Raw genomic sequence first — 27,862 nt, forward strand, 5'->3', positions numbered from 1 at the left:
ACCATAGGCTTGTAGCTTGTTAAGCATCCTCATGTGTGGCACCTTGTCAAAGGCCTTCTGAAAATCCAAGTATACAACATCAACCAATTCTCCTTTGTCTATCCTGCTTGTTACTTCAAAGAATTCCACCAGATAACGTCAAGCAAGATTTTCACTTGAGGAAACCATGCTGACTATGACCTATTTTATCACGTGCCTCCAAGTACCCTGACAACTCATCCTTAATAATCGACTCCAACATCTTCTGAACCACTGAAGTCAGAATAACTGGTCTATAGTTTCCTTTCTTCTGCCTCTCCCCCTCCTAGCGCTTCTTGAAATATCATTGCTGATGTGTCCACGATCTCTTCAGCCACCTTTCAAAACTCTGGGATATACACCATCTGGTCCAGCTGACTTATCTACATTCAGATCTTTCAGTTTCCCCAAGTACCTTCTCTCTAGTTATAGTAACCTGACCCACTTCATGATTTGTGATACTTGGAACTTCCATCATACTGCTAGTAACTTCCACCATGAAGACTTGTGCAAAAAAACATACAGTTTATCCACCATTTAATTGTCTCCCATTACTACCTCTCTAGCATTGTTTTCCAGCGGTCCAATATCTACTCTCACCTCTCTTTTACACTTTACACATTTGAAGAAACATCCCCCCCCCCCCCCCCCCCACAGAATGTAGAAGAATGACAGGAGATTTGACAGAGGTATACGGAATTAAGAGGTTTGGGGAGACTCAAACCAGTGGTCATGGATTAAGGTTGAAAGGTCAGAAGTTTAAGGAGAATATGAAGGGAAGTTTCTTCACTCAGAGGGTTGTGGAGTGTAGAACAAGCTACCAGCACTAGTAAAACATGCAAGCAATAGAGGATGAGGGGTGACCTGATAGAGGTGTACAAGATGATGAGAGGGATTGATCGTGTGGATAGTCAGAGGCTTTTTCCCAGGGCTGAAATGGTTGCCTCAAGAAGACACGGGTTTAAGGTGCTGGGGAGTAGGTACAGAGGAGATGTCAGGGGTCAGTTTTTTTTTGGGTTTTTTTATTATTACGCAGAGAGTGGTGGGTGCATGGATTGGACTGCCAAAATTGGTGATGGAGGTGGATACAATAGGGTCTTTTAAGAGACTTGTTGATAAGTATGTGGAGCTTAGCAAAATAGAGGGCTCTGGGTAAGCCTAGAAATTTCTAAGGTAGGGACATCTTCGGCACAACTTTGTGGGCCAAAGGGCCTGTATTGTGGTGTAGGTTTTCTATGTCTCTATGTCAACATTTAAGGAAAGGTTGGATAGGTACATGGATGGTAGGGGTATGAAGTGCTACAGCCCAGGTGGAGGTTGATGGGAATAGGCAGTTTAATAAGTTTCAGCCTGGACTAGGTGGGCCGAGGGGCCTGTTTATGTGCTTTACTTCTCGATGACTCTGAATCTAAGTTATTTCTCTTCCCACAGAGGCAGTCTGGCCTGCTGAGTATGGAACATAGAACAGTACAGTACATGTCCTTTGGCCCACGATGTTGTGCAGAACCCTTTACCTACTCCAAGATCAATCTAGCCATTCCCTCCCTGTATTCAGACAGTACTCTTTTCCATAGATGCTACATGAACTTCTGTATTCTGCACTTCAGTTTAAGGAACCAAGAATTCCATAAACAGTTTGAGTAATCTTGTCCTTAATACAAGAGATTCTGCAGATACTGGAAATTCAGAGCAACACACATAAAATGCTGGAGGAACACAGCTGCATCTAAGGAGAGGAATAAACAATTGATATTTCAGGCTGAGACCCTTCATCAGGAATAGAAATAAAGGGGGAAGAAGTCAGAATAGGTGGGAGGGAGAGAAGGAGTACATTGGCGTGATAGGTGATGCCAGATGAGGAGGAAGATGGATGAGTGGGGGAGGGGACATAAAGTGAGAAGCTGGGAGGTGATGGGCAGAAAAGGTGAAGAGCTGAAGAAGAGGGAAATCGGATAGCACAAAGTAATTTCGTCAAAGTCTTGCTGCTTTTAGAGGAGTCAGACTGCATAAATAACATTACATCTCCAACAATGCCCAATTCCCAGGTACAAAACTCACTTACCGATCCATAATAAGCCCATGAGGAATGAAAACTCTTTCAAGGTCTTCTTCATAGTGTTTCGGAATACAAAACAACTCTGGGTCATAGCCCTTTTCATCGTCACTGATCTGCAGAGATCAAAATGTCATCATTAATTCCAAATCATTCAAAAAGTATAATTGTATCTCCTTGGAAACCTAAAAATGGATCTGATTCACTTGAGCTAACTTTGCTTTTCACTGAGAATTGCAGTACTTCACAAAAGCACAGCTAGCCACTGTAGTGAAGTGGTTAGTGCGACCCTATAACAGCTCAGAGCATCGGAGTTTGGAGTTCAATTCCAGCATCTTCTGTACAAGTTTGTACATTCCTTCCCGTGCGCATGTGGGTTTCCTCCAGATACTCTGGTTTCCTCCCACTGTCCAAAGACATGCTAGCTATTAGGTTAATAGGCTTTTGTAAATTGTCCCATGATCAGGCTGGGGTTTAATCAGTGGGTTGCTGGGCGCTGCAGCTCAAAGGGCCGGAAGGGAGTTCTCCGCACTGTATCTCTAAATAAATAAAAATACTCTTGAGGTGAGTAACACACACAAAACGCTGGGAAAACTCAACAGGCCAGGCAGCATCTATGGAAAAGAGAATTGTCGACATTTCAGACCAAAACCTTCAGCAGGGCTTGGAGTATCGTGTTTCAGTCCCACCAAAGAGTTTTGGCCTGAAATGTCGACAATACTCTTTTCTGTTGATGCTGCCTGGCCTGCTGAAATCCCCCAGCATTTTGTGTGGTGCTCGGAATTCCAACACCTGCAGATCTTCCTCTTGTTTACAAAACTTTGGGGTGGTGGCTGCAGAGGGAAACAATGGCCTGCAGCAATATCCAGGTGCTTGAAGGCGGCAGAAGAATGAAAAAATAGAGATAAAGAAAGCTCTTTGAGAACATTTTCAAAGATTTTGCAACCATCAAGATGGTGTTATATACACACAGCAACATTTTACAAAGAACAATGAGGCAAGGCCGAAATAACCCAACTGTTTGGGCAAGGATACTGACTTCTTTAGTGCATTGTTTGTTACAATATAATCAGATATTTTATTTATTCTGTTTGTTATTGCTTCTGAGTAAATTTATAATGAGCAAAATAACTTTCAATTTTAGATGCTCGTTGCTCGGAGCCAGCCTGTCACTCTAGGCCAAAAGCTCTTATATAACCATATAACAATTACAGCACGGAAACAGGCCATCTCAGCCCTTCTAGTCCATGCCGAACACTTACTCTCACCTAGTCCCACCGACTCGCACTCACCCAAATATAAAAATATATCAGTGCTGAGTTGGTAGGTCGGAAAGTCTGTGTTTCAGCCCTGGGACTGGACTCCAAAACTCAGTATTATTGATGTTGGGTAGGAGATAAATTTTGACTGGGAACCTGGGAGAACCCCGGCACTATGAGAAATCCCCTTTCATCCTCACAAGATAACAAGGATTTCCGAGCAGGGAATATTTCTGATTAATGTTTCCCATGGAAGGTGGCAGTTCTATCTTCCTGGAAACCCTTGAACGCTGCTCAGTTCTTTGCAGATACCCACCTCTGACAGGGCAAAAATTGCCCATACTCCTAAACCTGCGCAACATACGTTAATGATCAGTTCCGATTTTCGCCTGAGACTTAGCCTGAATCCGGGGCCAAAGTCCCAGTCATCCAATGTGGAAAAAGAATCACAGTCGGTTGCTATCTTCACCATGAGGTGGCACGGTAGTGTACCAGTTAGCACAATGTTTTACAGTCCCTGTGAGCAGCGTTCAATTCCTACCACAGTCCCTGTAAGAAGTTTGTACGTTCTCCCCATAACCACGTGGCTTTACTCTGGGTGCTCTGGTTTCCTCCCACTGTCAAAGGCACACTGATTAGTAGGTTAATTGGCCATTGTAAATTGTCCTGTGAATAGGCTATCATTAAATAGCTGTGCTACCGGGCTGGAAGGGCATGTTCTGAACTGTATAATTGAAAAAAAATGAAAAAGAAAACTACGGAGTACACGCAATCTTCTACAGCATTTTCAAACATTCCAATTCTGTGGGACACCTTGGAAGAACAAAACAACCACAGGAAGAGTTTCACAACTAATTAGAATTCAATGTCCTTTTTGAGAGCATGCCTCAGCTATTGCTGGACGTTCCTTTCCATTTAATAACAAAATGATCTGATAAAATGTATGAACATTTATTTCATTAGACAGAGTGCATGCATTACCAGTTTCTGATTTGACTGCCACCTCTGAGCAGGGAATAAATGACTCCTTCAGTGAGACTGTGGTTTTAGAAGGCATTGGTCAGACCATGTTTGAAGTATTGTGAGCAGTTTTGGGCCATTTATTTAAGAAAGGATGTGCTGGCATTGAAGAGGGTCCAGAATAGGGTTACAAGAATGATCCCAGGAATAAAAGGGTTAATGTATGAGGCATGTGTGATGTCTCTGGGTCTGTACTCACTGAGGAATGGAGGGGATGTGGGGAACTCATTGAGACCAACAGAACATTGAAATGCCAGGGCAGAGTGGATATTGCGGAGAAATTACTTTAGTCAGAGGGTGGTAAATCTGCGGAATCTGTTGCCACGAGCGGTTGTAGAGGCCAAGTCATTGGGTGCATTTAAGGCAGAGATAGGTAGGTTCTTGATTACCTACAGCATCAAAGGGTAAGGGGAGAAGACGGGAGTGGGGACGACTGGAAGAATCGGATCAGCCCATGATTGAATGGTGGAGCAGACTTGATAGGCCAAATGGCCTACTTCTGCTCCTATATCTTATGGTCTTATGTGGAGAGGACATTTCCTATAGTAAGAGAGTCTAGAACCAGAGAGGAGAGAGACAGAGTAGAAGGATGTCTCAGAGATAAGGAGGAATTTCTTTAGTCACGAGTGTGGAGAATATATGGAATTCATTGCCACATACAGTTATGACTGTGGAGGCCAAGTCATTGAGTATATTTAAAACAGAGGTTGACATTTTCTCGATCAAATGTTATGGGAAGAAGGCAGGAGAATGGGGCCAAGAGGGGAAATAATCAGCCATGATCAAATGGCAGAACAGATATGATGGGCAAAATGGCCTAGTAGACTATAAGACATAGGAGCAGAATTTGGCCATCGAGTCTGCTCCACCATTCAATCATGGCTGATCCTTTTTCCCCTGTTCAGCCTCAACCTTCTCCCTGTAACCTTTGATGCAGTAGCCAATCAAGAACCTATCAATCTCTGCCTTCAATAACCCCCCCTCCCCCGCCCAGCCCCAATGACCTGGCCTCCACAGTTCTCTGTGGTAACAAATTCCACAAAATCACCACCCTCTGGCTAAAGAAATTTCTCCACTTTTCTGTTTTAAATGGACACTCCTCTAACCCAAGGCTGTGCCCTCTTGTCTGAGACTCTCCCACCATAGGAAACATGCTTTCCATATCTACTCTGTCCAGGCCTTTTAACATTCGATAGATTTCAATGAGATCCCCCCCTCATTGTTCAAAATTCCTGTGAGTACAAGCCCGGACTATCAAACCGGCCTCGGTATGTTAACCCTTTCATTCCCAGAATCATCCTTGTGAACCTCCTCTGAAACCTCTCCAATGCCAGCCATCTTTTCTTAGATAAGGAGCCCATAACTGTTCAGAATACTCAATGTGATTCCTCACCAGTGCCTTATAAAGCCTTAACATCACATCCCTGCTCTTGTATTCTAGTCCTCTTGAAATGAATGTGAACTTTTTTGCCTTCCTCACCACCGACTCCACCTGTAAGTTAACGTTTAGGGTGCTCTACATCTCAGATTTTTGGATTTCCTCCCCATTTGGAAAATGGCCTGCACATTTATTTCTGCCAAAGTGCATGGCCATGCATTTTCCAACACTGTATTTCATTTGCCACTTCCTTAAAGAGTGGAGTGACATTTGCAATTTTCCAGTCCTCCTGAGCCATGCCAGAGTCCAATGATTCTTGAAAGATCATTACTAATGCCTACACAATACCACTGCCTCTTTCAGAAGCTTGGGCTGCAATTCATCTGGTCCAGGTGACTCACGTACCTTTAGGTCTTTCAGCTTTTTAAGTGTCTTCTCCCCTTTTTAAAAAAAATATATAATAACTGCATTCATTTCTCTTCCCTAACAACCTTCAACAGCTGGCACACTACTAGTATCTTCCACAGTGAAGACTGATGCAAAATACTCATTTAGTTCATCTGCCATCTCCTTGTCCCCCCCCCCCATTATTATTTCTCTGGCCTCATTTTCTAGAGGTCCTATATCCACTCTCATCTGACTTTTATATATATATATACTTGAAAAAGCTTTATCTACCCACCTTGATATTGTATGCCATTTTGCTTTCACATTTCATCTTTTCCCTTCTAATGATTTTATTTTAGTTATTTTCTGCAGGTTTTTTTTAAAAAATTCCCCAATCTTCTATCTCCCTGCTAGTTCTTGCTTTGTTGTATGCCCCTCTATTTTGCTTTTACATTAGGTTTGACTTCCCTTGTCAGCCACAGTTGTACTATTTTGCCATTTGCATATTTCTCTTTTTCTAGAATACATCTATCCTGCCTTTCTCATTTTCCCCAGAAACTCACGCCATTGCTGCTCTGCTGTCTCTCCTGCTAACATCTCCTTCCAATTTACTCTAGCCAACTCCTCTCTCAAACCACTGTAATTTCCTTTACTCCACTAAAATACAGCTATGTCAGACGTTACTTTTTCCCCATTAAATTTCAAGTTGAACTCAACCATTTGATATCACTGCCACCTAAGAGCTCCTTTATCTTCAGCTCCCTAAACACCTCTGGTTCATGGCATAACACCCAGTCCAGTATAGCTGATCCCCGAGTAGGCTCAATGACAAACGGCTTTAAAAAGCATCTTGTAAGCATTCAACAAAGTCACTCTCTTGCAAGCCCTTACCAACCTGATTTCCCCTCAATCTACTTGCATATTTAGATCTCTCATGACTATCCTTTTGACACACATTTTCTATTTTCTATTGAAATCTGTAGTTCACATCCCAGCTACTGTTTGGAGGCCTGTATATAACTGCCATCAGGGTCCATTTACCATTGCAGTTTCTTAACTCAACCCACAAGGATTCAAGATCTTTCTATGATTTGATTTTTTTTTAATCAGCACAGCCACACTAACCCCTCTGCCTACTTTCCTATCCCTCCAAGACATCGTGTAATCTTGGACATTCAGCTCCCAACTACAACCATGATACAGTGAACCCCACAACATCATACCCAACAATCTGTAAGCACTGTATTTGCTACCCTTTTTGATTCTGCGTCCTTAATGTACTAATATTCACCCTGCTGGCTGGAATTTTGTCCAATCATTTGACTACTCTTTCTGACAGTCTAACTGCAAGCTATCATTGCTTTTTTAACCTCCATCTTATCCCAAGTCCCTTCACTCTGGTTCTCATCCCCCAGCCAATTTAGTTTAAACTCTCCCCAACAGCTCTAACAAACCTGCCCATGAGAATATTGGTCCCACTCAAGTTCAGGTGCTAATTGTCCCTTTTGTACAGGTCATACCTCATACACCAACCACCCCCCACAGAAGAGATCCCAATGATCAAAGAACCTGAAGCCCTGCCCCCTGTACCAGCTTTTCAGCCATGCACTTGTCTGCCAAACCATCCTGTTTCTACCCTTTGTCCTATGTCTTATTTAGTTCTGGTCAATATTCACTCTCTGTATGGACAACACATAAAGGCCATAAAATAAAAATGGGAAGTAATAGAAACAACAGATTCGGGAGGGGGAGAGGGAGGGGGAGAGGGAGGGGGAGAGGGAGGGGGAGAGGGAGGGGGAGAGGGAGGGGGAGAGGGAGGGGGAGAGGGAGGGGGAGAGGGAGGGGGAGAGGGAGGGGGAGAGGGAGGGGGAGAGGGAGGGGGAGAGGGAGGGGGAGAGGGAGGGGGAGAGGGAGGGGGAGAGGGAGGGGGAGAGGGAGGGACACACACACACACGCACACAAACACAAACACAGATTAACTCAGAAAGTCAGAAGTCAAGCATCATCTTTGGAGGGGAATAAACTGTCAGAGATACCAAATGTGGATGTGGATGTGCCGGAACACTGCTGGGACCCTTAAAGACAGAGAGGTCTACAGAAACATGACCCTGTGACAGCGAGAAAAAGAAACACCTCATTTCTTGTTTCAAAACAGGCAACCTCTTATATTTTCTCCCCCCACACAGTGATTTCTAATTCCAGGTTCTCACACAAGATGAAACATCTTCAAAATCCGCTTATCATGCGTCAAGGTCACTCCTGCTGTCTGACTGCAATTCATTGTGACATTCAGAATTCTGGGGAGAAACTGCATTGGATCAACACTGGATTGCAGCCGTTCACCTGCCCTTCATATCATTTCTTCACTTTGACTGATGCACCATCAATAACTCTCTCTGAGATGTGAAGTCGCGATATCACCTTTTATTGACTGGAAGAAAGAACAAGCAGTAGTTGACCACCATACTACATCCCGGAGAATGAGGCCGGGCTCAGGCCTCAATCGCTTTTATACCGGGGTCTGTGGGAGGAGCCACAGGAGCAGTCAGCAGGGGGCGCGTCCAGACAGGTATATGTAGTTCACCACATTGACATTAAGCAGGAATCACATCGTGTTGACACTGTTCTTGCAGCCTCAGTAGCGTTGCATTTCAACTAGGCAGTTGGCCTACCTTACTCCACACCAGCTCCATGTCAGGTGGGGCGACCTGCTGGAGAGGTGCCAGAGCACTGACTCTCCCAGAGGAGCTGGGGAGCTGGTGGGTGAGTGGGCAAGTTGCAGTCTCAACTCACACTCACCGCAGCCTAACTGATCCAGCCCTTACAGCCAATCCTAACTCTGAAGTTTCAGATCTAACTCAAGAGTCAGAGCACTGTTGCACAGAAACAGAACCTTCAGCCCATCCAGTCTATGCTGACCCAGACTTCTGTCTAGTCCGGGGGTCGGCAACCTGCGGCTCCCGAGCCATTTGTGGCTCTTTCACCTCTGTGCTGCGGCTCCCTGTGGCCTTGGGAAATAATTGGTCAGTATTTAATTAAAATGTATTTTATGTTAGTTTGTTAGCTTTTGAAATGTAATTCTAAATTTGAAGATTATGGTGATCTTGCGACACATTTCCTGGCACATCCGAAACGGCTCACAATTAGCCAGCATTCAGGCTAAGGGAGATAGCCTACGGGGGTTTGTGAGTACGCGTCTTTTGCAGCATCTGCGTCCATGGGGGCTGGGTTGAGGGAGGCTTAAAAGCAAGGCTGTTTAGTTCGAATAAAGTTATTCGACTGCAGTTTACTGACTGCGTGAGCACACCGCTACAACGTGTTTTTATCGCTATTAATATACGTCACCACTGCCAATACCTGACACCCGCCAGTGCGCGATTTCTTTAATTTTTCGATCCAAGGTAAGCCAACTATGGAGAATTCTAAAAAAAGAAAAGTGACTGAAGAAAACAGAACGTTTAATGATACGTGGACAGATTCATTTGCTTTCACTGTTGACGAGACTGGTTTACCGGTATGCTTAATATGCAATGAGAAACTAGCAAACAACAAAAAGTCAAATGTCGCAAGGCATTTCCAGAATAAACACGCAGCCTTTGCTCAAAAATATCCGGATGGAGATGAGAGAAAAAAAGCCGTTTCGGAACTGATGCGGAAGGTTGATCTGAGCAAAAATCATTTCCAGAAATGGATGAAGTCTGGAAAACCAACGACATACGCCAGTTATATTGCCGCTCAGGAAATAGTCAGGCACGGGAAGCAGTTTACAGATGGTGAATATATAAAAGACTCTTTCATTAAGATTTCAGAACATCTATTCACGGACTTTAAAAACAAGAGTGAAATTGTGCAGAAAATCAGGGATATGCCCCTCTCTGCAAAGACTGTCAAAGACAGAACCATAAAAATGGCAGAAGACATCACAAGACAGCAAATTAAAGACATCAATTCAGCTGTGGCCTACTCGATTGCCTGTGACGAGTCTAAAGACAAAGGTGATATTGAACAAATAGCGGTGTTCTGCCGGTATGTAAACTCTGCCGGGCCACAGGAAGAACTGATTGAGTTGATACCTCTAAAAGACCAAACACGGGGGGAGGACATCTGTGAGGCTGTCTTGAATTGTTTAAGAGCCAAAGGAATAAAGACCACCCATCTGGTGTCAGTAGCTACTGATGGGGCACCGAATATGACGGGAACGCACAAGGGATTTGTGGCTTTACTGCAGAAGTCGCTGGACAGAAAGCTGCTGACTTTTCACTGCATCTTGCACCAAGAGGCACTGTGCGCTCAAACATTTCCTCCGGAATGCACAGAAGTAATGGATGTTGTCATTCAGATTGTCAATAAAATAATGGCAAAAAGTTTAAATCATCGTCAATTCCGTTTGTTACTGGACGAGCTGGAAAGCGCATATTCTGATCTCCTGCTGCACAACAAAGTCCGGTGGCTGTCCAAAGGGGAGGTGCTGAAACGCTTTGTCGCGTGTCTGGAAGAAGTGAAAACTTTCCTGGGCAGCAAAGGGCTCAACTTTCCTGAGCTGGAACAGCCAGAGTGGCTGGAAAAGCTACACTTCATGGTAGACATGACAGCGCACCTGAACACGCTGAACACAGCTCTTCAACGGGGTAAGGACGTACAGCCCTGCACATGTTGGAGGATGTTTTGGCATTCGAGCGCAAGTTGACGTTGCTTGCCAGAGATTTACAGAAAGGCACATTGTCTCACTTCCCCAATTTGAGAGAGTTCAAACAAGGTCACGACATGATAAATTCGGAGTATTTACATTCTGCAATCATCGCAATGCAAACATCGTTTGGGAAACGCTTCTGTGAGTTCAGAGAGGAAAAAAACACATTATCCTTCCCGGTCACTCCCCTAAGCATCGATCCATCCCTACTAAATACGACTGCATTGTCAGGTGTGAGTCAACCTGAACAAGTATGATAAATATTTTAATTGCCTATTATTTTACGTATATTCATATGTTTTCATTGTTCAGTGAAATAGTCCTTTTATTTTTCAGGTTGACAGCTGGCTGACGTTATTTTTGGTTTGCTGCTGGTGGCAAATTTAAGTTTGGCGTTTTTCATAAATACAAGAAGGACTCAAATAGACGTTGAGTATTTTACTTAAAAGTAACCTTCAACCCAACGTCTTTTTTTCGGAGTTCAAAATGTTTTTGTTGCATGCAGAAATGTAATTTCATTTTCTCTGCAGGAGTTCATCAATTTCATAAATGCAACACATTATAGTTTGTTTATACATAGCATAAAGGCAAAACAAAACGTTGTATGCAGTGTTATTTCATTTTAAATGTCAAGCGGGTTTTGCGGCTCCCAGTGTTTTCTTTTCTGTGGGAAACGGGTCCAAGTGGCTCTTTCAGTGGTAAAGGTTGCTGACCCCTGGTCTAGTCCCATATACCTGCACCAAGACAATATCCCTCCAAACCCCTCCCATCCACATGCCGATCCATACATTTCCAAACTTCTGTTACAATTGAACCTACATCTACTATTTCAACTGCAATTTATTCCACACTCTCACCCCCTTCTGAGTAAAGAATTTCCCTCTTTCACCCTTAAACTATTACTTCTAATTCTAGTCTCATCCAGCCTGAGGGGAAAGAGTTTGAATGTGTTCACCCTATCTATAACCCTCATCATTTTGTATACTTCTCTAGGAACTCTCCTGCTCCTCCTGTGCTCCAGGATTAAAATCCTAACCTATTCAACCTCTAACTCAGTTCCTCAAGTCCTGGCAACATCCTTCTTAGCTCCCTTCTCTACAGTATTCCAATATAAGAGAATGTAGTCACCTTGGAGACCTGCTGCGTATATGGGTACAACCCAGCTCAAGAATGTCAGTGGATACAAGTGCTCCACTTTCTCTGTCACTGTTACACTCTATTATTGCTTTACTTTGTTCTACCTCAATGCATAGTCATTCAAATGAACAGCATGCAAGAAAAGCTTTTCACTATATCTCAGTACACATAACAATAATAAACCAATTCTATTCCGGGTATTAGCCCAGTAAACATTCCCTGGATTACTTCCAACATATTTACACATTTCCTTTAAAAAAAGACGGCCAATTCTACACATAGTACTACAGATATGATTAACATGTTGCAGCTATATAGGACCCTGGTCACACCCCACTTGGAGTACTGTGCTCAGCTCTGGTCACCTTACCAGAAGGATGTGGAGACCACAGAAAGGGTGCAGAGGATATTTACAAGGATCTTGCCTGGATTGGGGAGCATGCCTTTTTAAGAATAGGTTGAGGTGATCTGATAGAGGTATGTAAAATTATGAGACATTGATCGTATGGACAGTCAGAGGCTTCATCCCCAGGTCTGAATTGGCTAGTACGAGAGGGCACAGTTTTAAGGGCTTGGAAGTAGGTACAGATGAGATGTCAGGGGTAAGTTGTTGCTTTTTTTTTAAAAAAATGCAGAGAGTGGCAAGTGTGTGGAATGGGCTGCTGGTGACAGTAGTGGAGGCGGATATGATAGGGTCTTTTAAGAGATTCCTGGATAGGTACATGAAGCTTAGAAAAATAGAGGGCTATGGGTAAAGCCTAGGTAGTTCTAAGGTAGGGATGTGTTCGGCACCGCAGGGCCTGTACTGTGCTGTAGGTTTTTCTATGTTTCTAATGCTAATTTATTAAATTTTTTATCCTAGTTTTGAACATTATTTCCTGCTAAATAAATAACTCCATCTGTCTTGTTAATGCAGTCCATGAGGTTAAAGGAAATAAGGATATCATGAATCTGGTGGGAGAGAAAAGGTAAAACCATTATCATTACATTTGAGTAACACTTAGACCACTTCAGACTGAAAAGGACTTAACTGAATTTTTTTTTCTAATTGTGATATTTCTTATAAAAATTGTGTATAATTTATACTTAATTCATCACTTTGGTGAATCTTTGGAATGCTCTTCACCAGAGGCCTAAACATAGAGTTAGTTCATACAGAGATTTATGGTTTTCTTGATATTAGAGGAATCAAGGAATAGGGGGATGAGCAAGAAATAAAGGTATTGAGGACAAATCTTGCTTTGGCATTTCAGAGTCAAGGAGCCAAATAATCAATTCCTGATCATTTCTCTTTTGATTGAACATCCATGTAGAGTTGTGGTGTCGGCATATCATTGCAACCCAAGTAATTGAGCACCTCCACTGCAACCTTGAAGATATCTGTATATGCATGAAACAGATCACCTTTACAGCAATCCTGAAGATACACACCAATCCTGAAGATGGTGTGTGTTGCTTAGATCTCCAGCATCTGCAGGTTTTCTCAGTTGTGATTGGAACCCTGAAGCTATCTGGATATGGACAAACACAGATCAGCTCCACAACAAACCAATATATATCTGAATATGCACAAAATGTAACTGTATGCTCGCAGGGAGCATATAAAATAGAAACAAATCCCAACAAGGACAATGGCTGACTTGGGATCCACTATTACAAAGATCTCTTGCAACAACATATTTAATCTAAAAACAATGAAAACATGAAGGCATGCTCAACATAAACACATTTGTAACTTTGAATACAAATAATTTTCAATTCAAACTACTGTTCTAGAGTCGCATTTTCATCCAATGGGCAAGTATTTCCAGAGCACCAAGGCTCCGCCTTAACAAGTCACTTCTGTTTCTCCTCCTACAGATGTGGCCTGACCTACTGAGCATTTCTGACATTTTCTGTTTCCATTCCCAGTATCTGAAGTTCTGATTTGATTTTCAATGGCTACGAATTTTACTTCTTTGGAACATGACCTTCACACAGATACACTTTTGGTGGCTCTGGAATATCTTAGCAAGTTATAAGTTCAACACGATGTTTACTCAGCCAAATGAAACACCAACTTGACATTGCCAAACCCTCCTTGAATTGATTTACCTCTGCAAATGATGCATTACCTGCCGAGCAGTTCCAAGATTATATTGTTCACTTCAGATTTCAATATGCAGAGATTTGTGCTTTTCAAAATTATCATTTAAGTCATAGAACACTACAGCAAAGAAATGGGCCCTTTGGCCCATCCGGTCCATGCCAAACTGTTATTCTGCCTCACCCCATCGGCTAGCACCTGTACCACAACCCTAACATCCAAACGTCTTATATGTTGAAATCAAACCCACATCCACAACATTCACTGGCAGCTCATTGCACACTCTCACCACCCTTCAGAATGAAGAAGCTCCCCCTCAGATATTTCACCTTTCACCCTTAACCTACAACCTCTAGTTCCAGTCTCACCCAACCTCAGTGGAAAAAACCTGCTTGCATTTACCCTATCTACACGCCACATAATTTCGTACAACTTTAACCCCTCTTTATACCCCTTTAACCCTATCTATACCTCTCGTATTCCGTCAGTAAATGAAAAACAGAAGAAAATACATTCAAGCTTGTTTGCAGTAACTTCCAATTTAAAAAAAAATAACAGTACTAGAGAATATGAAAATTAACTGTGCCTCTCCGAGATTAGCTCCACTTGCCTGGAGAGCCATTACTGTTTCATGACATCTGTTGGATGCATCGAGCAGTACAGTATACTAATCAGGCTAAGTGCATCTGCACTTAAACCTGTGATTAAGAGAGCATAGATGTACACCAGTGGTCCCAAAACCATTGCAAAGGATACAGATTTGTTGTGCCGTCTGACTGTTGGTGAATTGTAACAGCAGTAAGTGCTGCTTGGGCTCGACTGTCAGGCCACCTTCAACTTCCCAGTGGTTAGAGAATGCCACAGGTGCTCATTCATTAACCCCCACCTATCACTCCCTTTGCTTGGCAACCGCGTACTTACGCTGGCCCTTTGCCACCTGTCAATCACCTGTCACTGAGCAGCAGCGTCACAGAAGTTTCAAGTTAGTGTTGAACTCAACATAGGACTGGCGTAGGGACTCCAGTTCCTCATTTCCCCCCCCCCCTTGGGTTTTTACTCATGAAGCCTTCCCAATGAGTGGGTAAAGCTGCGAGGTAGAAGGCGTATGAGTTTCAGAGCTTTCATTCCCCAGGATGAGCTGTCAACTATGGCTGATGAGCTCCATTTGCCCAAAGCGACTGCTTTTAAGGGGCCAGTAACCCACATTTGCCCCTTCTCCAGTCAGTAGAAGTGGTTCCGCCGGCTTAGTAGCTAAGCTGCACATGAAGGCCAGCAGCAGGACCTGGATGGCAGAGACTATATGAGATGCACACCATAGAGAACATTTAATAGTGGGAGCTTATTTCCACTACCACCCCTGGCTTCAACAACCTTAAGGAATGTTTTATACAGTATTATCAGTAATGTTTCATATTTGATATGCTGTGCTTTAAAATAGAACACAGAGGAGTAGAGTATGGGCTCATCAGCCCATGATGTTGTGTGCTGACCTATATAAACATACAACATCATCAATCTAGCCCTACCCTCCTACATAGTCCGTAAGCCTCCACTGTTCTTACATCCACATCCCTATTCAAGATTATTTATTGCCATCTCCAGTATACAAGTGTAAAGGGAATTCAATACTCCAGATCTGATGCAGCAAAAGAAAACACAAACACAATAAATACAGTGCCTATAAAAAGTATTCATCCCCCTTGGAAGCTCTCATATTTTAATGCTTTATAACATTGAATCAGTGGATTTAACTTGACTTTTTTTGACACTGATCAACAGAAAAAGATTCTTTTATGTCAAAGTGAAAACAGGTCTCTACAAAATGATCCAAATTTATTACAATTATTAAACACAAGGTAGTTAATTGCATAGTTATTCACACCCTTCAAGCCACTATTTAGTTGACGCAACTTTGGCAGGAATTACAGCCTTGAGTCTGTGTGAATAGGTCTTTATCAGCTTTGCACAGCTGGACGCTGCAATTTTCCCCATTCTTCTCTACAAAACTGCTCAAGCTCTGCCAGATTGCATGGGGTCATGAGTGAACAGCCTTTTTCCAAGTCCAGCCACAAATTCTCAATTGGATTGAGGTCTGTACTCTAACTCAGCCACTCCTAGACATTAACTTTGTTGTTTTTAAGCCATTCCTGTGCAGCTTTGACTTTATTCTTGGAGTGTTTGTCTTGCTGGAAAACAAATCTTCTCCCAAATCGCTGCTCTTTTTCAGACTACATCAGGTTTTCCTCCAGGATATCCCTGTATTCTGCTGCTGTATTCATTTTACCCTCTACCTTCACAAGCCTTCCAGGGCCTGCTGCAGTGAAGCATCCTCACAGCATGATGCAGCCACCACCATACTTCATAGTAGGGATGGTGTGCTTTCGGTGATGTGCAGTTACACCAAACATAACATTTAAACTGAGGGCCAAAAAGTTCAATTTTGGTTTCATCAGACATAGAACCTTCTTCCAGCTGACTTCAGAGTCTCCCACGTGATTTCTGACAAATTCTAGCTGAGATTTCATGCGAGTTTTTTTTCCACCCAACAGTGGCTTTCTCTTTGCCACTCTCCCATAAAGCTATGACTGGTAAAACACCCTTGCAACAGTTGCTGTATGCACAGTCTCTCCCATCTCAGCCACTGAAGCTTGTAACTCCTCCAGCATTGTCATGGGTCTTTGCGTACTCTCACTCACTAGTCCCCTTCTTATACAGTCACTCAGTTGTTGAGTTCAGCCTGCTCTAGGCATATTTACAGCTGTGCCATATTCTTTCCATTTCTTGATGACCGACTTAACTGTACTCCAAGGGATATTCAGTGACTTGGAAATTTTCTTGCATCCACCTCCTGAATTATGCTTTCCAATAATCTTTTTGTGCAGTTGCTCAGAATGCTCTTTTGTCTTCGTGGTATAGTTTTTGCCCAGATACTGACTCACCAGCAGTTGGACCTTCCAGATACAGGGGCATTTTTACTACAATCAATTGCAACACCTTGACTGCACATAGGTTTATATATAGCTAGGACACCTTAACTAATAGTGCAAATTCTGAAATAAATTGGCTGCATCAGTGATGACTTGGTGTTCCGTATGACTGCCGTCCAGTGGCCCTGACCTCACACATCATGAGGACTCTAGAAAGGTTGGTCCTGGCTCACCCCTGACCCCTGGTCAGATCAGCCATCAATCCCCTTGCAGTTCGCCTACAAGGAATATATGTCAGTCTATAAAGCGGTCATCTATCTGAACAGAGCCTATCTCATTTGGAAAAGCAGGGCAGCACTGTGAGGATCATGTTATTTGATTTCTCAAGTGTCTTCAATACCAAACAGCCCTCATTGCTGGGGGGAAAGCTCCATTAAATGCAGATTGGCACTAACATTGTATACCGGATAATGGATGACCTGACTGGCAGACCACAGTTTGTGCAACTTTAGAGCTGTGTGTCAGACATGGCTATAAGCAGCACTGAGGCCGCACAGGGGACTGAATTGTCTCCCTTCCTGTTTACCCTGCATACCTCAGGCTTTAAATACAACACTGAGTCATGTCATCTGCAGATATTCTCCAATGACTTAGTAACAGTTGGGTGTATAAGGGGAGTACAGGAGGATGAATATAGGACCTTGATAGTGGATTTTGTCAAATGGCTTTGTGGCAAAGTTTGCAGATGATACAAAGATAGGTGGAGTGGTAAGTAGTGCTGAGGAAGTAATGTGATTGCAACAGGACTTAGAAAGAATGGGCAAAAAAGTGGCTGATAGAATACAATGTTGGGGAATGTATGATAATGCTTTTTGGTAAAAGGAACAATAGTGAAGACTAAATGGGGAGAAGATTCAAACATCAGAGGTGCAGAGGGTCTTAGGAGTACTCATGCAGGTTTACAGGTTGAAAAGCCAAGCCTTTGTGTATATTTAAGGCAGAAGTTGATTATTTCCTGATCAGTCAGGTCATCAAAGGATATGGCGAGAAGGCAGGTGTATTCGGGTGAGTGGGATTCGGGTTCAGCCATGGTGGAATGGCAGAGGAGACTTGATGAGCTGAATGGCCTATTTCTGCTCCTACGTCTTATGGTCTAATCTTTCCACCCTTCATCCTTAAGCCATGATCTCTGGTTGTAGCCTCACCTCACATCAGTGGAAAAAGGCTGCATGCATTTCTATACCCCTCAGTTTTGTTTTCCTCTATCAAATCTTCTCCTGATCTTCTCCATTGTAAAGAATACAGTTCTAACCTATTCAATCTTTCCTTTTAACTCAGACCCTCCAGCCCCGACAAAATCCTTATAAATTTTCTCTGCACTCTTTCAACTTTGTATACGTCTTTCCTGTAGGTAGGTGACCAAAACTGCACACAATACTCCAAATTAGGCCTCACTAACGTCTTGTACAACTTCAACATAACATCTCATCTCCTGTACTCAGATACATTGATTTATGTAGGTCAATATGCCAAATTGCTCCCACAGCTTCATGTGACCCTGATCAGGGGGCTAAGCAGGTGCTACATCTTGCTGAAGGGTGACCTGTAGGATAGCAGAAGGAAGTCTCCTTTGGTAGAGATGCATCTCTGCCCTGCCACCCATTTCTGCATTATGGTATTTATTTTAGTAGTCATTATGACCACGTAATGCTAACACTCATTTACTTAATGCTTAAAAAGTACCCTGCTTCAATAGTTCCTCCCGCTGAATACTTTTTGTGTACATTATGTTTTTATTTACTGCTTAGCTCTTTTCCTGGATGTTAAATCAGCTTTTGCACTTTATTCAACGTGCATTTATTATCAAATTATGTAAAATTTATACAACCTTGAGCTCTGTCTCCTTATGGGCATCCACGAAACAAAGACACCCAGTGCAACCCATTAAAAACACGACGACCGCAATTGTCCAGAGAGAGAGAAAAACAAATCATGCAAACAATAAAAGCGAGCAAACAGCATTCAGATTGGAGGTTCACAAAACCACGCATTATCACAGCCAATCCAGAAGTCCACAGAAACCTGCATTGTTACTGTTTTACCTTATTCTAGTTCAATGCACTGTGCAAGGTCTTATCTGTATAAACAGCATACAAGACAAGCTTCTCACTGTATCTCAGTACATGTGATAATAGTGAACCAATACTGACAAATGTCAGCTTTTTCCCCTTCATATGACACCGGCACCTGCTTTGGAAAATAGACAGTGCTCGAACTGAATGTATGAAAGACTGCAGTTCTCTCAGAACAACACTGTGGTCCTGATGAAGGGTCTCAGCCTGAAACATTTACAGTTTATTGCTTTCCATAAATGCTGACCGACCTGCTGAGTTCCTCCAGCATTTTCAATCTGTTACTCTGGATTTCCAGAACCTCAGAATTTCGTGGGTTTATGATTTACTGGCGTACTGCCTGGGTTTATGAAGACAAGTCTTTGAGCCCACTTCAGCCCACATCATTCCATCTCAGAGGAAGGAAACGCAATTGTCTCAGCTCAGTTGAATAATCACACAAAGTTCATTTTTTTAAAACTTGTTGAGGCCTTTATAAAATACTGATAATGATTTATTACTCTCTTCTGAATCTATTTTATACAGTTATGTTTCTGTTGAATGGTTCTTGCTGATAAACAAGACAACTCAACAGGTCAAAGCAGTTTACTGCAGGTTTCCTGTCCCAGTGGTACCTTGTACAGAGTGGTGTAGCTGTTGGAGTCACTGGCATACAGCTCCAGTGAGTCAAGCTTGATCCTAACTTCTCATTCTGTCTGTGTGGAGCTTGCATGCTCTCCCTGTGACTGGGTGCCCCCGATTCCTCCCAATTTCTCAATGACGTACAGGTTAATTGGCCACTACACTTCAATTCGATCATTCCTACAGGTCTGATCAATAACCTGGTCCTCTGTACCTCCCTCTGCAACTGGATCCTCAAATTTCCAACCAGAAGACCACAGTCTATGCATGCAGATTGGAAATACCATCTCCACCTCACTGACAATTAACACTGGTGTACTTCAGAGATGTGTGCTGAGCCCAGTGCTCTACACTCTGTACACCTACAACTGTGTGGCTAGGCATAGCTCAAAGTTACTGATGACACTAGTATTGCTGGCAGAATTTTACATGGTGTTGAGAAGGTGCACAGGAGTGAGGTATATCAGTTAGTTGAGAGGTGTTGCAGCAACAGCCTTGTACCCAACGTCACTAAGACCAAAGAACTGATTACGCACTTCAGAAAGGGAAAGACGAGGAAAAACACACCAGTCCTCATTGAGGGGTCAGAAGTGGAAAGAGTGAGCAATTTCAAAGTCCTGGGTGTCAACATTTCTGAGAACCTATCCTCTGCCCAATCTATTGATGCAGTTACAAAGACACAGTAGCAGCTATATTTCATTCGGAATTTATGAAGATTATATATATTGCAATGTACTACTGCTGCTTTTAACAACTTAATAACAACTTTTAAGACATATGCCAGGGATATTAAACCTAATTAAAAGTTGACCCAAAACTCCACCCTGGATAGTCCCAAACCTAGTGGCAAAAGGAGGATGTCATGGTCCGGATCAGTTCCCACTTAAATTTAGTTAGGTTGTGATCTGGACCATTGACGCCTTGTTCCCTTTTAATTTTGGTTCACGAGTCCCTTGAGCTTGGCAATCAAGGTAATCTACCCTCAACCCAAACTGGCAGCTTACAAGCCCCTGGTTTTAGCCGTTCGGGGCGAGAGTGTTAAGAAGTCTTCGCAAGTCACTGCCGCCACTACAACAAGCCAAGAGTGATCCAGCCCACATCAGAGTACCAGCAATTCACCTTCCGTCGCCAGAGTGGGTCCGGGCAAGGTCAATCTACCAGGGGTGAGTTGAAAGCAGAGTCCTGACGACGTTTATGCCCCTTGTCTGTGTCTACCCCCGAAGGAGAGCCCCGGCTCAGTGCCTGAGCTGAAGGCAGAGTCCTAGCTCGATGTCATGCCCAGTGTCTGTGTCTACCCCCTGAAGAAGAGTCCCGGCTCGGTGCCTGAGTGGAAGGAGGAGTCCTGACTCGATGTTCCTGCCCGTTGTCCATGTCTACCCTTCGAAGAAGTTCCGGCTCAGTGCCTGAGTGGAAAGCGGAGTCCTGACTCGATGTTCCTACCCGTTGCCTCCATCGGGGAGGTCTGGCTGGACTGCCACTGCCCAGCGGGGGTTCCCCCCTTTCACCCATTGCTCCCCAAGGGCCATGGCGGTTCCAGTCCCCAGAGTCTAAGTCCAAGGTCCGCAGCTGTCCATGCTCCCCCTGTCCAAGTCCAAGGTCCGCAGCGATCCTAGTCCCTGGTCCTCTAGTCTGAGGTTCGTGTTCCTCTTTGTCCTCAATTTTCCGATTTTCTGTGTAGCGAGTAATAAACGCTATTTTATTGTACCTAAGAAAGACGTGTTTGTGGCCTGCGTGTGGGTCCTCTCCCGGCACCCTTGTCCCCATTGCATCACAGAGAAGGGTTGGGCATGGGGCAAGCAACTCCATTCCATAAAAATCCAGAGTTACAATACAGAAATGCCAACAGAAGCTCCAAAACCCTCATCTCAGGAATGAGAGGATCTTCACCAAGACGACACGCAAAATAGTTTTGTGAAAGTGGAAGCCACAAAGCCAAACAATCTTTGGCCCAGGACTGAGGACTCTGGTGAGATGCTGTTGGTGGCCTATACCTCAATAAGGGTTAATAGGCTTAAAAAGTTTCAGCCCCAAATGTTAAAATGGGTATTATGATGTGGGATGAGTTAATGGGAATGGGAATAGAAGAATAGGTCAGAGGGTAGATGAATGGAGTGATGGGGCTGCACTGTGAACCAACACAGATTTGTCGGCCGAAGATACCCCTTTTCTCAGGCATAAGGAAATATGGATGCGAATATTTTTATAAGAGATTCGTAAAAAAAAGGCATCTTTATAAAGATTACATCAGAATAGAGTGAAATGCATCCTTTGTATTAATGGCCAACACAGTCCAAGAATTATGTTGGGGGCAGCTCGCAAATATCTTGATGCCTGCAGAACCAAAGTAGCATGCCCATAGTTTATTAACCCAAACCTGTATGCATTTGGAATGTGGGAGGAAAACAGAGCACCTAGAGGAGACCAATGCAGCCACAGAGAGAATGTATAAACTTCTTACAGACAACAGTGGGAATTAAACACTGAACACTGATGGTTGGCACTTATCCCAACTGCTACACTATAAAAGAAAACGTTACAACCAGAAAAAAAAAGTTGAAACCATGAAGTTAACTCCTAGCATTTCAAGACTGACCATCACTAGAGTGAGGCTCTCCATCGTTCATGGTCAACCATGGATGTTGCATCCTAGCTGTCCATGTGATATGGAAGCCAGGGCAGTACAATATGGAGAGCAAGCTGCCGCACATGCAGCAGGCCCCTACTCTCCATATAGCTAATGAACCCAAAGGAATGGCAGAGACCAATGCAGTTTGGCATCAGCAGAGTCATGGGAATTGCCAATCAACATTGAACTCGACATAAGACAGTCTTCAGAATTCTAGCTTTCCTCAGGGTTTAGTCCCGAAGCTTTCGCCATGAGTGGACATAGCCTCAACACAGCAGAGCTTTGAGATCATAGTTTTCCTAGAAGAGCTGCCAACCATGTCTAATGTGCCCCATCTGCCCAAAGCAACTGGTTTTAAGGCACTAGATCCCCACCTTTGCAATTCTCTTGTCAATAGATATGGTTCCACTGGGCTTAGTAGCTAAGCCACACCTGAAGGCTTGAAGCTAGACTTTGTTGTCAAAGGCTATTTGAGAGTTGTTGAGACCATTGGGAGTTTTTAAATAGGTAATGGGAGTTTATCCCCCACTACCACTTCCAGCTATAACGGCCTTAAGGAACCCTATCGACAAGAACCTCTCACTGCCATCAGAACTAATAATGGCCTGGAGTTTGCCGGTAAACATGATATTCTTGTTGTAACTGAAGCAAATGCAGACTTAGTCAGGTGAAGGTGTACAGAATGATACCAGGATCACTATTCCACACAGCCCACCACACAATTCCCAAGAGAACAGTCAACGAGGGGGAGAACTGAAGGAAAACATGGGCAGTAGATCACGGCAGGTTCCCAAAGGACAAGCCAACTTACGTCAGCAGGCTTTGAGAGAGTGCAGGGAGAACATGAAAGGAAGTGCTGAATTCTGTTTGCACCAAGCTGAAGGACATCTTCTGTCCCGCTCTTCAACAGCTCTCTGGTATGATTAGACAGCCACTTGGCCTCACAATCTACCTCATTATGATCTTGCATTTTAGTTGTCCACCTGCACTAAATTTCACTGTGTAGTCATGCAAATTCTAGCTCAGCTACACTGTATAACTTTAACAAAACACTTTACAACAATAGCGAGCTGATGCACCATCAATAACTCACACTGAGACGTAAGGCGAGATATCAGCTTTTATTGACTGGAAGAAGGAACCAGGAGTGAGTGTCTATCATACAATGTCCTGGAGACTGAGGCCGAGCGTCAGGCCTCAGATCTCCTTTATACAGGGGCCTGTGGGAGGAGCCACAGGAGCAGTCAGCAGGGGGCGTGTCCCGACAGGCACATAGTTCACCACACGAGCCAAGATTCAATTCCCACTGTCTGTTATGAGGTTTTTCTATTCTCCCCCATGACAGCATTGCTTTCTTCTGGGCACTCTAGTTCCCTCCCTCATTCCAAAAGACGTCCAGATAACAGTAGTGAACTGTGGACATGTAACGTTGCCACTGGAAGCATGTTGACATTTGTGGGCTGCCTCCAGCACATCTTTGGACTGTGCTGGTCATTGACACAAACAACATTCGACTGCACTTTTCAATGTACATGTGGCAAATAAAACTAATCTTTAACAATATGCAAGATTTTTTTTTCTGCTAAATCTTGGTACAAGTGACAATAAAAAAAACAATACCAATGTATAACTAGTACCAATTGTATCTTAACAAGAATAGGTCTATTATTAAAGCTAGAACAAGAGGACACAAGAGAACAAGAATACAAGAGAGTCGAGGAGAAATTTCTTTAGCCAGAGGTTGGCAAATCTCTGGAATTCATGGCCATGAACAGCTGTGGAGGCCAAGTTGTTTGGTATATTTAAAGTGGAGGTCGATAGGTTCTTGATTATAAAGGATGTCAAAGATTATGGGAAGGCAGGAGAATGGGGCTAAGGGGGATAATATATCAGCCATGATAGAATGACAGAGCAGACACAATGGGCCAAATGTCCTTATTGTTATAATCTTAATAATTGTTGGTATTCTGCATCCCAGGATCACTGATCAACTATCCCTGTGCCAAATAGTTTGTCCCAGCCTATCTTCAAGTATGTTTACACAGGAATTCTACTCCCACTTCCTTCTGTGGTCCAGTGTGAGGCAGGAAGCCAGCTGCTCTCACACAACAGTTCTAACAGCCAGCAAATCCCTCTTCCCAGCCTCTCCAGCTGTCGGTGTTATTGAGTGGAGCTACAGACAATGAGCTGGTGGAGTTCAGCAGGTTGAGTCGGAACCGCCGACATTTCAGGTCAGAATCCGAAGAGGAGAGCGGTAGATGCCCAGTCTAAAGAGCAGAGGGGGAGTGGTGAGACAGAGGCCTCCTAGGTACCTGGTGGACTGAGGAGGGATAAAAGATGATAGATAGACTGGCGGTTACACCACGTAGGGGAGGGGAAGGGGTTTGGCATTGTGAGACAGTGGCAGATGGATGATAGCTAAAGGTGAACAAAGAAAAATAAAGGAGTGATGTGGGAGGATGGGAAGGTGAAGTCTACAGAGAGGTGCTGGGGAGAGACAATCTGGAACACGAAGTGCTGGAATCTGATAAAGGAAAGGTGATGATAGGAACGATTAGAGGAGGAGTGAACATTTTTTTTTTTAAAAAAGAGGTACAACACGGTGACAGGTCCTTCTGGCCCAACCAGTCCATGCTCCCAATTACACCCATGTGACTAATTACCTGCCTAATCTGTAAAACTTTGTAATGTGGGAGGAAAGTGGAGCAGCTGGAGGAAACCCAAGTGGACGTGGGAGGACGTACAAACACTTTACAGATAGTGAAAGGAATTGAACCGGGGGTTGCTAGTTCAGTAATCAGATTACACTAACCACTACAATCCCTAAGTGTTATTGATTGTATGTGAATGTCTTTAGCATTAAATATACAGCAAGGACCTTTCAAAATAAACCATTTAAGACACAAAAAAACCAATTGAATCCAATTTCAGAAATTAAAATATAATCAGCTCATGAAGGAAATGGGGTCACCGTTGCTGTTGGTAGTCTTCTCCCAGCAAACGTTCTGGAGGAAATGTCACCGCAACTTCAGCCAACGACAGTGAGGGAAAACTGGCCTTTTCCAGTGTCCCGGACAAGATCTAGCTGCAGGGCTTTGTTGGGGTGGGGGGGGGGGGGGAGGTGCAGGAGACCATCAGAAACAACCAGAATCATTTTAAAGCACATTCTAAGAGTCAGCAAAGCTGGAGATGGGTATTTGATGTCTGCCAAAGATTCCAGGGGCTTTTCCATGGATAAAGATTACATTTATTTCTCACATGTGCAGCCTCAACTGAATCAAGAGAGATATGTGTCAGAGAGCTTCTCTATGCAGATAATTCAGCCCTGGTTGCTACTGATGTTAATGTGATTCAAGAAATTGTAGACCACTTCTTGTTTACTGCCACTCTTTTTGGCCTAAGAATCAATGTCTCCAAAACCAAACTTTTGTACCAACCTCCTCCTCTGTGCAGTCCCAGTGAGACCCAACCAGTCATATCGGTCAATGGGGTAGCGCTGAAATGTTCTGAATCTTTCACATACTTGGGAAGAGCTGTGACCAACACCAACTCATCAGATCTGGAAGTTGAGAGGAGGATTCAATCAGCTACAAGAGTCTTTGGTGCTTTGCAGAAGCGACTTTGGTCCCGCCATGACATTAAGATGGCAACCAAGGTCAAAGTGTATAACACAGCTGTTTTACCATCTCTACTTTATTCAACTGAAACGATGACATTGTATCGGAAGCACATCAAGAAAATGACCAAGACACAACTCAGGCATTTACACCAAATATTACACATCAAGTGGCAAGAGAGGATACCAGATGTGGAGGTGCCCAAATGTGCTGGGACAGTCAGCGCAGAATCGCTCATCACAGCTTCTCAGCTGCATTGGACTGGTCATGTCACAAGAAAGAGGAAGCGTGGTGGTCAGAAGCTGGGCTACAAAGATGTACTCAAGCTCCATATGAAGAACACTGACATGAATGTCAACACCTGGGAGAAAGATGCTTCGGACAGAAGAAGTTGGTGCTTCATTGGTCAATCCCAGCTTTCGAGGAGAAAAGGCAGTAAAAATATGAAGCAGGTCATGAACGCAGACATTCGGTGGTAGACCAGTCAAATCACAAATGCAACCGATGTGGGGAGACAGTGCCGATCCAATGCTGGTCTTGTTGCCCATAAACGTGCCTGCAGAGACTAAACTCTCAGCACAGTCAACATCGAAATCGATAGACAGCCAAAGAGACGTGCAATGAGACAATGAAATCGTTATTCATGTCAAAGACCTACACAGTCCTAGTACGTGTAAGGGGCATCATGCAACTAACTGCTGCATGCTTCCAGAACCAACACAGCATGCCCACAACTTACCAACCCAAACCGGTACATCTTTGGAATGTAGGAGAAAACCGGAATACCCAGAAGGATCCCACACAATCAAGGAGAGAATGTACGAGCTCCTTACAGCCAGTGGCAGAAATGAATCCCTATCGCTGGTACAGGAAAGCGCAATACTAACCTTTATGCTACTGTCCACCTCTCAACCTCTCCCTCAAGTTCAGGTGCCTTGTGACAAGCCCTTCGAATGTGCAGCAGGTGAGATGAAGAAGGGGTTACACAAGCTCGTTAATGAACAGTTAAAGCCTAGCAATTTAGAGTGAAAGTCATAAAATACTAAAGCACAGAAAAAGGCCCTTTGGTCCATCTAGTCCTTGCCTAGTTACATTAACCTCCACCCTGATCTTAGCCCTCCAGGTACTATCTAAATTTCTCTTAAAGGTTGAAATCGAACCCACATCCACCACTTCCTTAGCAACTCATTCCACACTCCCATCACTGAGTGAATAGGTTCCCCCTCATATTCCCTTTAAATATTTCACCTTTCACTCTTAACCTCAAGTTCTAGTCTCACCCATCCTCGGGGGTGGGGGGGGAATGCATGCATTTACCCAAACTATATTCCTCAAAATTTCAAAAAAATAAAAGGCATTTGTATTTGTGCTGCAATTATTATAGAGCACATGAATTACTGAAATTGGTTTATCATTCAAGGACTTAATTTTGTACTCAGTTTACCAGTGGAACATTGTCACTAAATAGTTTACTTTGGTGTTACTTATGTTACGAATTCCCGTAACTGGATCACTTACCAGCAAAGGTAGAGAGGTCTGTTGAGGTCTGATGGTACTATTTTTTTATATAAAGTATTTATTGATAAAGGGGCACAAAATTAAGATTAATGCAAACATACAGATAATATACATTGTCAATACTACATCTAAAGCTCAGGTATGATCATAACCAATAAAACGTAACTTTATCGTTGTCTAGGGGATAATGCATTGTCCGATGGAAATATAAAAGTCATTAGCTCATTCAGGCTGCAGCGTTTTGGGTTTAAGAGAGGGAGGCATTTAAACTTGCCCAAGTCTTTTATGATGTCAATCCGTTGAGTCGGGGAGCGGGTTTCCCCGTTGTTAGCTAAAAAGCCGTTTTCCGTGGTTTCAGCCACCAATTCCAGCCACAGAATTGAACACACGTGG

General features: G+C 43.5%; 1 protein-coding gene across 2 annotated transcripts in view; it reads right to left on the reverse strand.

Moving 5' to 3' along the window:
* hprt1l (hypoxanthine phosphoribosyltransferase 1, like) overlaps nt 1-27,862 on the reverse strand; it is a 94,516-nt gene that overhangs the window by 58,473 nt on the left and 8,181 nt on the right. Inside the window, exons 2-3 of one of the 2 annotated variants that reach the window (XM_059993275.1) lie at nt 25,772-25,893; nt 2,081-2,187 (exon numbers count right to left, since the gene is read on the reverse strand). In XM_059993275.1, the coding sequence (XP_059849258.1) occupies nt 2,081-2,088 (8 nt within the window). In that variant the 5' untranslated portion in view covers nt 2,089-2,187; nt 25,772-25,893. The remainder of the gene's footprint in view (nt 1-2,080; nt 2,188-25,771; nt 25,894-27,862) is intronic. The other variant, XM_059993274.1, reaches the window with a different exon arrangement.

This window comes from Hypanus sabinus, chromosome 17, assembly GCF_030144855.1.
Source record: "Hypanus sabinus isolate sHypSab1 chromosome 17, sHypSab1.hap1, whole genome shotgun sequence".
NCBI lineage: Eukaryota > Metazoa > Chordata > Chondrichthyes > Myliobatiformes > Dasyatidae > Hypanus > Hypanus sabinus.